Genomic DNA, 12,116 nt, shown 5'->3' with positions numbered 1-12,116 from the left:
GCATTTAAAAAGTGAATGCAGTGTGCAACATGAAAAATAAATGTACAGAACTTGAGGCAGAAATAGTCGTCATAAAATCCACTTACAGTTAACTTGGAGTGAAAATAGACTTCTGGTTAGAAATTCTCAAATATCTTCAATTATGAAGAAAATGGAGGCTCTAAAAATATCAAATAACTAAGAGAATTTATCCAAATTTGGTCCAGTTAGACTCTCATAATTTGAGGTATGAGGAATAAGAACATATTCTTTGTTTTGCACTAATAAAGGGATTTATTGTAAAATTCAGGTACAAAGTGCTTTGAGTTCAATAACTGAATTTTCACTAATTAAATATTTTAAATGGTTCTACAGACATCAGTATCTCAGAATTCCTTATCTTCATCCAGCCATCAGCCCAGAGAGTTTTTCCATGGGTTTTCCTCATTTTCCACTTCCATTATATTTAATACTTTCACAAGATGAGTATCTGCAAATGTCTGTGCACAGGCATCCAAAAGGATGAAATATACACTTGGTGGGTTTTTTGCCTTCAAAAAATTTGCTTTTAGTTATTGTAAACTAAATCAAACACTGAGCAGGTTTGAATTGGTGTGTGAATATTTGACACAAGGGTGACTCCTTAAACAAGGACTTAATGAGAAATGAGTTAATGCAAAGGGTGAATGTGGCAGTCTGCAATTCCACCCCACCAAGGACTGGATGGAGGGACACTCAAATCCTGCTGATGGCTCCTTCACGTCCCATCCTCTGGACCTGTGTCACCAGCCAGGCACAGCCAACACCACCCAAAACACGATGTTGTGAAACTGGGAACGGTTCCAAATCCAGGAATTTCAGAGGAACGTACTGGTTGACCAGGGAAAGGGCAGACCCAGGATCTCTCCAAGATTTAAGGATGATCTGAATCATCTCCACATCCCCAGCCAGGGGCACTTTCACAGTCACAGGAACAATCTGCAATTCCCACCCTGGGAATGCAGCATTAGGCTGCATCCAGCTTTCCTGAGTGGGGTGGGATCCTCCTCCAGTCAAAGACAGTGTATTTCAGGCCATTTGAAAAGAAATTGGATGACTAAGAATGGCACAAGGGATCAGATTACATCAAATGGCAAGAAATGTAGACAACTGGTAAGAAAACAAATGCATTAAAGCCACTCAATGAGAAGATATTGTGTGAGGTCCCACCCCAAATCCCTTCAGTGCTCAAAACTCAGGTTTTAACAGGAATTGTGTTCAGCTGCCAACACCATGAGAAGACACCTTTCAGAACTTCAGAACTGAATGTGGCAAACAGATGGGCCACTGGTCCTGCTGCTTCATTCCAGAGGATGCAGCTGAACTCCAGGGCAGCTACACCCATTTATGACTGGCTTTATGAGAAATGCTGACAAAGTGGAGGAGGGTCAGAACATCCTAAAATCGTTTTTTTAAAAAGAGTCTTTTCTAAGTTCTGACTTTCTGAAATTAATATCTTAAGAATCGACTGTAAACTTATCTCTAGGTCATCTTAAAAGTATTTTTCTTCTTCCTATAAAGATGTATTAGATCATATTAGGACATTCTGCTTAAGAATCCACCCTCTACATTTGGTTTGCCTGCTCATTTCTTCCCTCTGCTGTTCCCTTTCTGAGTGGTAACTTGGAAGATTGTCACTCAAGATCCTACTGAAATGAAGCATTATTATTCTGTGAGAAGCTTGTTTTATTACAAGTTGTCTGAGTGCAACCTCCTCAAGATGAGATCTTATCTCTGCTCCCCAGGTCAAGCTCAGTAAGTGCAGAAGGAGGTTTGCATATCCCTGTTTAGGTAAGAAGGAGAATCCTTAAGGAAGAACATAAACAAAGGAAAGAAGCACTATAAATAGTCCACGTAGACCCTGTATTATCTCTGGTGCAGTTATTTTGGTTCTGATGATCTTAGCAAAGTCTTGTTGCAGTTTGCTGAATCCGCCACTGATTCCCTGACTTGGAATTTGCCATTTTTTTAAAACGTAAACTCAACATTTGGGAGGAGCAGATAATTACAGATGTTTTCTCTCCAAGAGGAGCAGATCAGCTGCCAATCTACTGATCCCAGTCTCAATGATCTCCCAAAGTCCCTTCCAGTCTGGATTATCCAGTGATGTACACAGGAGCCAGTCCCTGCCAGTCCCACCGAGGGCTGTCTGGAGCCATTCCTCTCCTCCCTCAGCCTGTTAAGCCAATAATGCCAGACTCTCCCGATTCCTGCTCCCACTTTAGGTGTTCTGGAATGAAATTTTCAGGAGTTGAATGTTTGATGAACCAAAAGTGCTTTTCCAAGCCTGTAAACAGGGAATGGGGAATGTCAGAAACACAAAGACACTTCCACTGTCTGTCCTTTGCACAACACTTCTCATTCCTCACTGGGTTCCCAAGTTTTGAGCCAGACACAGGCACCAAATCTCTACCTCTAAAGTCCTCAAGTCTAAACAATTGTCCTCAAGATGAGGGATTTCTGGCTGACACTGAGAGACACTGAAAAAAAATTAGTTTCTACTGGAGTTCTGCTTCTCAGCCATTCCTGAATTGTGGGCATTCCTTAAAGCATCTCTGGAGGCTCATAGAAAGTCAAATCCCTGAGAAATCAAGCCCAAACTATAGTAAAAATACAGGTATCATCTACCTGGCCATATTTCCCAACAAAAAATAAGAACTTCAAAACAAAGACCCAAACAATATCCACTAATTCCAATTTTGCATTATATGCAACAGGAATTAACTACGAGCAATACATAAGAAACTGCAATAACCATCCCTGGATTGTGATGGGTTTTATTGCACAGGTTTTTATCTGATTTGTACTAAGGGCTTATTTATGTGCATTATTTTAATTGTACTGGAAATTTAAATGCAAGTTTCGTACATATCATATAAATTTGCAACGGAGTAAGTGCAATAATCAAATGTATCCATATCACTGAAACTCCATACATAATAATTAAAAGATAAGCATGGAAGGATAAAGCAATGCCAATCACACAATAAATTACAAGCCAAATAATTCAATGGTTGCAAAGTAAAAATAAATCCAATAAAAATTACAGAAACCTGAAGTTAAGGCAATGTACACCACTGTAATTTGAAGGTATAAATTTGACAGGAAGACATTAATTAAACCAGAGAAGCTTTTAAAGCTGAAAAAATTCAAAAGGAAATACTGTACATCAAAGAAACACAAAAGGACTAAGACACAGGAATTAGTACCTGAAATATTCAAGCTATCTTAAATCTGCCTTAAGGGCTATTCTGCACTTATCTTCTCTCAAATCAGTTAAGGTGAGTTTTATTATTTACCCCTTGTGTGTTCTGAAGGAACTAAAGGTGCTGCACCTCTGCAGTTCCATGTGTAACCAACTTCACTCTCATTTGGATAACCTGACTTTGGAAATTCTTTCCTTCATTATTACCAATAGTGTATATGAGCATGAACCAAGAAAACTAAAGAAAGTAAAAGAAAAGAAAGTAAAGGAAAAAGCTGTGATTCTGTGAGCTGGTATTTGGTGTAGAGAGTTAAATAAAAATACAGCTTTTGATCCTGGGCAATAAATTAAAAAAAAAAAAAATTAAAAGCTTTTCATTGAATATCAACTACATGGACAGGTCATTAACACAGCAAAGCCAGGACTCTGTCTGTGGCTGGTTATCACACAGACACCACTGCAGTCAGTGGAAGAAAACAGCATTTTGGGCACTGTCTCCCTGATTTAAATGTCTTTTGATGAACCAAACACACCAGTGCCATTCTACCTGTGACTGTCTAACTCTGGGTATTGCTGCAGCACCACTCAGCCCCTTCCAGTGCCCTGTCCCACCCTGTTCTGCTGCAGTGTAAAGTTTTCCCCACTCTCTCGTACCTGCTGTGGAAAGAGAAGCAGGGGGAAACCTAATTCCATGTCTGGGATCTCCATTCACTTAATTACGGAGGCACGTGTGGGATCCAGGGCACAACATTATCTAAATGTCCAGTTAGTGCCATTCCTGCACTGAAGATAAATGGACACAATCAGCCAAAGCAGCCAAATGTATCCCAGCACTCAGACAAAATCAGATAAATTATTCTCTAGTCAGGAAAAATAACCTGAGTAAATATAACCTTGTGTTTAACTCTCATAACCGATAGGTTTAACACCCCAAACTTGGCACATTCAGACATTTACATTTTTTTTCAAAACAGCAGCAATGAGAACCTCCTGAACCCTGTGTACCTTCACCCAGGAATAATTACCCCCGTTTATTACACAACTTTGTAACAAACACAACAGAGCAGCATCGACACACAACCCTCCGAGCAAAGATCCTCCGGATTCCTTTTTCACTTGGGAGAGGGAGAAGCCTCCTCCGAGCCTCATTTGGATGCACGAGGCTGCGGGTTGGGTGAAGTTTCTCCCATTTAGGCGATGCTGTCTCCCAGCAACCCGGGCTGTTGCCAGGAGCAGCCCCGGCAGCGCTTCCTCCGCACCCCCCGGCTGTGAGCCGCATGCTAAGCAGAGCTCCAGGAACTCCAGGGACTCCAACAACAGACATTTCTCTTTTTTTCCCACTTTTTTGTTGTGTTTTTTGAGGGGTTTGGTGATGAATGATGTCACCCTTTCTCTTGGGATGTAGTGAGAGGTGATAAGGAAGCGCAGGGTTATTCCATCAGGGTTATTCCACATCTAAAGCAGAATTTGGCAGTTGGGTGTGCAGCTCTGTAAATATATTTCCTGTACACTTTGCATCTCTCCTGCATCCTCTGTGCCTGCTGACTTCCTCTGGGTTGTTGTTTTCCAGCTGCCAAGAGCAAAAAAGCATAGGCAAACAACAAAAAAAAAAATCTCTTTATATTGACTTAATCTTTGCTTCTCCTTGCAGCACATTCCAAAATTAAAAAATGCAATGGAGGGAGTGTTTAAAAGCAATTCCTGTTTTTCCAACAAGAGCACAAGATTTACAGCTGTACAGTTGGCTTGAAAATTAGGTGTTTAGTGTGTGAATATAATTACCTGACAAAAAAAATTAGAGAACTAAAAAAAGCCCTGACAGGCAGGATTTCCAAGGAGATTCATCCTGCATGTACCTGTAAAGAAGCTGTAAACACAACTTTTAGAAGTTTTTTCAGATAATAAACAATCCCTGGGGCGAGGTGTTTCTCTGCTGTGCGTTCTTGGAATCCTGGCATACACAACAAAATTGTAATGAAATTTAATAATTTATGGAAATTGATGGCTTGAATTCTCATAGAATGAAGAAGTAAGTAATTAACTCTTCTGAGTTAGAAAGGTAAACTGCAATTTGGAAAGTGCTAAACCACAGATGACATTGTTACTCAACACACTCCACTGAACTGCAATGGAAGTCAACTCTCACTTTTTTAGCACGTATTTCATACAAACTCAATAAAAATGGATAACTAATTAATTCATTAGGTAGAATCCTGTAGTGCATAAATAAAGAGGTGGAAAATTTGAAGAAACAAATCTTCCTAACCCTTAAGATGAACTTTGAGGTTTTGTCCTGAGGTATGATCTCACTCAAGAATCTTTATTTTAGACCTAAAATACAGTGATACTAAACTCATGTCTGAAAAAGATTTCTATTTGCTCATGATTACAAATTCTTTTAACCAGTAAAGGAAATAAACATGAATACTTTTCATTTTATTCTTTATTTTGAGGACACAGTTTAACGATGAGCATGGCGGTGAGACAAATGGAAGTACCAGACCACAGGCCACTGGTTTGACCACAATAATTTCTGTTCAGTGTCTTAACAATGGTAAAAAAAGACTAACAGGGAGAGCATGTGGATCCTCTGTCAAATGACATTTTTAATCAATGTTTTCTTTAAAGAGTGTGATCTGATTCAAGCAAGAATTAATTCATGGCAATGCTGTGCTTTTTTTTTTTTTTTACACAGAAGGTCAGACTAAAATTCACCATGACCTCCTTCACATTTGTAATTACTGCTCTATTAATCTTTAGATATAAAGCTAAGAGGCCTAATGGGTTTAAACAATCCTAAGGCTCTCTACCCATGAGCTGGACTTTCTCTGCTTCAAAAAAGTCAAGCCACTACAGATGTGCAAGAAGATATTCTCTGACACTGCTCGTTGGGAACAGTAGGGAAAACATTCTTTTAATTTATTACATGTTTCTACCTCAGGATATCTAGCAGAAAAAAGCCTCTGTTTCTGTGTGTATAAATATATAAATATATATATATTACTCTACATCTACATTCATAGGGCTCCTTGACTACTGCTCCTACCACTGTCATAAAATAGTTCATTAAATAGTGTAAGCAATATATCCTCACGTACTCAGAAAACACAGCCATGTTTCAGCAGCAATCAAACTAAAATTAACTCTGGAAAGTAGAGTCAGACAAGAAAGGTAGAAGCAATAAATAAATAATGTGTGTTTTTACTATAAAGCACAACATCGTATTGCACCATTATACGAGGACATGAAAGAAGTAATTTTAAAAAATGAATGCAGATGCTCTATTGCAAGGAAAGAAAACAGCAGAACAAGCCCTAATTCCCAGATTATGAAATTTGTACAAGACCCGATAAACTCAACTTGCTTACAAAAAAAGTGAGTAAAGTTTGCTAATGTCTGTACTCCTTTCAGCTAATGCAGAGGGGTTTATCCATGATTTTCTTGGCTCCACAGTGTGCCACTAACATCTCTGGAAGTTCAGCCTCCTCCAGATGAACTCTGGAAAGAGCCTGGTGCTCCTCCACAGGGATCACTTTTGGGAGCTCTGCTGTGGCTGAGGCGGTGGCTGCAGCATAAGGAAGGAGCTCCAAGGCTGTTTTATCCCACCAGGATGAGGAGCAGGAAATCAGTGGGATCTCCAGGAGACAAGGAGCTAAATGCTCTGCAGCTCTTCACCCAGAAAAGTAAAAGGCTGCTAACAGCACTGAAGGTGAAGAGGATGGGCACTGCAGGTCCAGAAAGCTCTGGCAGAAGTTTTCCTCGAGTGTTTGCACCCTGAGGCAGAGCTTGGCTCACTTGGATGTCCAGGCGTGGTCACAGACCTTTGATGTGACAAGAATCAGAGGCACAGCACACGCAGCTGGAGCAGGGTCAGAACTGGTGATGCAGGATTTAGGAATAATCCTTCCCAGCACAGAAAAACAGGATGGGGAGCTGCACTCTGCTGAAACACAACAACTGGAGAGCACAAGGCTCCAGAGGGAAATGGTCCTGTCAGTAACAGCAGAGATGGGGATACAAAGGAAGGCTGGAAAGGTACACTAAGTTAGCACTTTCAGCTTGCAGAACTCTGGCTTATATAAGGAATGATCATGGAATATCCTGAGTTGGAAGGGACCCACATGTTGGGAAGGATGAAATAGAAAAGCCTTATAAATATGATTGCTTGGCAAAAGACTTTAATAATATGAAACCTATAATCGAGGTAGAAATGAAGGCGAGCTTTGAGATGTAAGATGCCGAGCTGTTAGTTACTGAACAACTGGAAAACAATGCTTTAGCCAGTTGAAGGAGAATCCCTCTTGACTGAACAATACCTGTGGCAAATAAAGGGATGCCAAGGGTCCAAAGGTTGGGGAGACCCTGCTGACATGGCAGGGAAGAAAAAAGGGGTCTAGAAACAAGCTTTTAGGGTTTAAAATGTAACATGGTATGGTAATGTAGTACTTCTAATAGGCTGTATGTAGACTCTATAGGATTTGTGTCTTTTACTGGTTGGATGATTGTAAATTAGCATATTCAAGACAAAAAGAGATGTAATGTAACAAGAACTTAATCATCATTTTTATCATTTTCCATCTTCTTCTTCATCTTTCTCCTTCTTGCTCCATCTCTCTTGGGCACGCTTCTAGCTGTGGCTGGCAGCTTTAAGCAGAGCTCTTGTACTCACGACCCTATGCAATAAACCACATGTTTCAAGAGCTGCCCAGACTCCAGAGATATCTCGTGACCATCCCGTGAATCTCCTACACTCACAAGGATCATTGAGTCCGACTCCTGACCCTGCACAGACACCCCAACAATCCCAACAATCCCACCCTGTGCATCCCTAAGAGCGCTGTCAAACACTCCTGGAGCTCTGGCAGCCTTGGGAATGTCACCATTCCCTGGGGAGCTGTTCCTGGGGAGCTCAAACACCCTCTGGGGGAAGAACCATTTCCTAACATCCATCCCAACCCCCTAACACAGCTTCAGCCATTCCCTGGGCCCCGTCCCTGGTCAGAGAGAGCAGAGATCAGAGCTGCCCCTCCACTGTCCCTTGGGAGGAGCTGCAGCCCCTAGGAAGCTGCCAGAGAGAGAAAAGGGCTCTTCAGAGTGGTGTGAATTTTGAAAAAAAAAACTTTCTGAGAGAGTTAAACAACAAAACATCATGTACAAAAACTGGGAACTTTATCAGAAACACAGAGCTGCTTAATGCACTAAAATACAGAAACCAAAAACAAGCAATAAAGGAGGCACAGAGAAGCACCACCTCAGCACTTAGGCACAAGATCAGTGAGGCCAAAGCTGGAATTCAGCCTAGCTGGGGACATAAATGGCAGTAAGAAATGAATGTACAAAATTTAGAGGAGTAAAAAGGGCAGAAAGAATCAAGGTGCATGGATGAATACAGGAGACAGCCTAGAAGTGTGTACAGGAAAGACTGAAGTACTCAAAACCTCTTTTGCACAAGTCTCCACAAACAGCAACTGCTCCAAAACCTCTCCAGGCTGGTACGGTCAGAAAGAAAAGCAGCAAACAATGTGAGGAAAAATAGATTATGGCAACTTAAAGAAGCTAAATCTGTTTAAATCCAAGGAGCTCTATGGAGTTTTTCCAGAGCTGGGAGGCCAGGTTTGCTGGTGTGGCCATCAGAACACAGCGACAGATCAGAAATCATGAAAAACCACAGTGATTGGGGATCTCTGATGGTGAGGTCTGGGTCATAGTAACAATCCTTAAGAAAGGAATAAAAAGCATTGAGGGGATGCAGGATGCTCAGCTTCAGCTCAGTCCCAGGAGAGATCATGGAGAATGCCCTCTTAGAGATTATTTCCAGAGAACAGGAAAGTAATCAGGAATAATCAGCACATTTCCCAAAGGCAAATCTCGCCTGTCCAGCTGAGCTGCCCTTCCAGGCTGTAAGGACAGCTCTGCAGAGCAGCGCCTGTGGCACGGGGTGGCTTCAGCAGGGTTCTGCCACCCTCTCTCCCAGCATTTGCTGTGGAATCTGACAAACTCCTGGCTGGGGAAACAGGCAGGAGCAGCAGGCTCCGAGGCAGGGATCGATACCTTCGTGCCTGGCGGGCAGCAGGTGACCCCAGGGGCTGGCGCTGGGGCCAGAATCACTCAAAAGCTGAAAGAGCAGCGCGAGTGATGTGACAGGAAACACGCTCAGCACATCTGAGGGCAGCGCTAAACACACAGCCAGAGCAGACACAGCAAACAGCAGAGGCTGAGCCGAGCAGACCTGGAAACATTCCAGGTCTACACCAACAGAAACCACAGGGAGGTCAACAACGAGAGCAGGATGATGTCAGAGCTGCTGGGAAGGAGCTGTGGTCCTGCTGGATTCCAGGTTAAATGTGCTCACAGTGCACAGAAAGCAAACTGTGACCCTGGACAGCAGGGAAAATAAAAATCCCTCTCCTCTGTGCTGTACTGGTAAGAATTCACCCGGAACACCAGGTCCAGTTCTGGTTCCTGACTCACAGAAAATTATTAACAAGGCAAGGGTCTGCAAGGTCAATCAGCCTTGAGTTGATCATCAGCCTAAAACTTGAATTGCCAATCTTTTCTGAGCAATTTACGTCTTATTTTAACATTGACAGTTCACTGGAGGGCCATGCTGTTATTAAATACATAATACCACATTTAGCCACAGAAAAACATTTTTTAAAAATTGTATTTGCTCTTATGAGGATGCTTTTTGTACAACAGCCCAAAATTATTCTACCTGTGCAGTTACTGGGTGTAAAATGAGCTTGGTGTGTCTTCTGTCCACTCTTTACTCAACAAACGACATGAAGCTGCCACTTTATTCCAGGCCATGTGCTACTGTTGGTGCCATCTCAGAGTGCTCCTGGTGTCATCTCTGGAGTTCCCTGCTGTAATGGCACAGCCCACCTTTGCACCCCTCCTGTGAGTCCATTTTCTCCACATCACAAATAATATTCTCCCTGCTACCTTTAATTACATCACTATTCTCAACTACTTACCAAGTATCAATTCAGTGCAAAATTGTATTATTCTCTTGACCACTGGGCTTGTGCCATCAACCATTTATAATTCCTCCACCAACACTTAGGTACTTAATGTGCTTAAATATTTATTTTATGCCCTGAGTTCACACACTTAATTAGGATCCACAGGAGCTCAGAGCAAAGATACATATATAAAAAACACCTTGTTCAATAAATAGCTCATATGTGAGCTATCAAATACATGTGTTAGAGCACCTTGATGCCACTAAAATTCCTCCTGAACAGCATTGACAGTCATCTTGGAACACCTTCACTTCCTAGGAGGACTGTCAGAAAGTAAATTCCCTAATTCTGGGTTGCTAACTTGATTACCTGACGGTGAACATCTACTCAAAGGAGAAAAATAATAGGAAGAATTATTAAGAGCACTTTGCAGACAGAATCACAACATTATCTGGGTTGGAAGGGACCTTAAAGCTCATCTCATTTCATGCCCTGCTATGAGCAGGGACACTTTGCACTATCCCAGGCTGCTCCAAGCCCTGTCCAACCTGGCCCTGGACAATTCCAGGGATCCAGGGGCAGCCACAGCTTCTCTGGGAATCTGTGCCAGGGCCTCCCCACCCTCACAGGGAAGGATTCCTTCCTAGAACACCCACAGAAGATAACACAGCATATTGTAATTTTATTTTCTGAGTATTATTATTTAACAAAAACAGTAAAGGCTAAGGAAATCTGCTTAAAACCCTGTTGCTGGCGTCAGTAAAAACTGAAGAGAAAATTCATCCATCACCAAGAGAAATTATGGAAAATAATCATAGGATAGTTTGGGTGGAAAGGAAACTTAAACCTCATCCAGTTCCAACCCTCTGCCATGGGCAGGGACACCTTCCACTATCCCAAGGTGCTCCAAGCCCCGTCCAACCTGGCCTTGGACACTTCCAGGGACGGCGCAGCCACAGCTTCTCTGGGCCAACACAGCGCCGCGCTCGCTGGCTGCTCCAACAACCCGTCCATCCCTACTCTTACGGCACACAAGAAACGCCACTGACGCGAGTGAACCTGGACGCAAACACCTTCACAAGCCACATTTACCCCTCCATCCCCGTCCCCCCCTCAGGCAACGCGCCCCCACCGCCGCCATGTTCCCCCCGCGCCCCCTCAGCGCGCACGCGCCGCGCCGGCCCCGCCCCGCCGCCGGGGGCGCCGCGCATGCGCAGCGGAGCGCGGGGAAGGGGCGCGCGGCTGAGGCGGCGGCGGGCGGGAGCGAGGGACGGGAAAGGCGAGGGAGGGAACGCGGTTCGCGCTTACCTGGCACCGCCATGCGCTGCGTCCTGCCGGGCAGCGCTTCGCTCGGCTGCGGCAAGCGGGAGGCCCAGTCGCCCATGCCGAAGGCGGAGCCGTGGAGGGTGCGGAGGAAGAGCAGGAGGTGGAGGCGGTGGCGCGGCGACATCGCCCGCTGAGGGAGGGGGGTGTGGAAGCCCCGGGGAGGGAGGGGCGGGGAGGGCGCCCCCTGCCGAGCGGCAGGGCAAGGCACCTCCGCTGCCTCAGGGGTCCCTCAAGGGCACACCCCGAGTGTCCTCAGTGACTCTTTATCCCAAAATATCCCTTTCCATGGGCTCTGCCCGCTGGGCCGTGTTCCTGGGAAGCACCTCTGTGGAATGCTGCTTGCTCTGAAGTCTGGCCGCGGCGTTGTTCCCAATGTTTTGGGACCCTCGTGGAGTCGACATCTCCACCTCATGTCCTCATCTGTGTCGCCTCCACCCTCCGGCCTGTCCGCGCTCCCGCTTTTAGACGGGATTTTGCAGACACATTTAACAAAAACACGATACACGTTCCTTTCATGCAGTAATGTGCTTTATTTGTACAATAACCATAGAGTGGTTTTCGTTGGAAGAGGCATTTAAGTTTATTTCATTCCAACCGCCAGT

General features: G+C 43.8%; 1 protein-coding gene across 2 annotated transcripts in view; it reads right to left on the bottom strand.

The window, feature by feature from the left end:
• MSRA (methionine sulfoxide reductase A) overlaps nt 1-11,665 on the bottom strand; it is a 239,589-nt gene extending 227,924 nt beyond the window's left edge. For both annotated transcript variants that reach the window (XM_063423133.1, XM_063423140.1), the window contains exon 1: nt 11,497-11,665. In XM_063423133.1, the coding sequence (XP_063279203.1) occupies nt 11,497-11,638 (142 nt within the window). In that variant the 5' untranslated portion in view covers nt 11,639-11,665. The remainder of the gene's footprint in view (nt 1-11,496) is intronic.
• Between the last annotated feature and the right edge of the window lie 451 nt (nt 11,666-12,116).

This window comes from Prinia subflava, chromosome 2 (assembly GCF_021018805.1).
Source record: "Prinia subflava isolate CZ2003 ecotype Zambia chromosome 2, Cam_Psub_1.2, whole genome shotgun sequence".
Lineage (NCBI taxonomy): Eukaryota > Metazoa > Chordata > Aves > Passeriformes > Cisticolidae > Prinia > Prinia subflava.
This window is presented reverse-complemented; position numbering and strand designations above follow the sequence as displayed.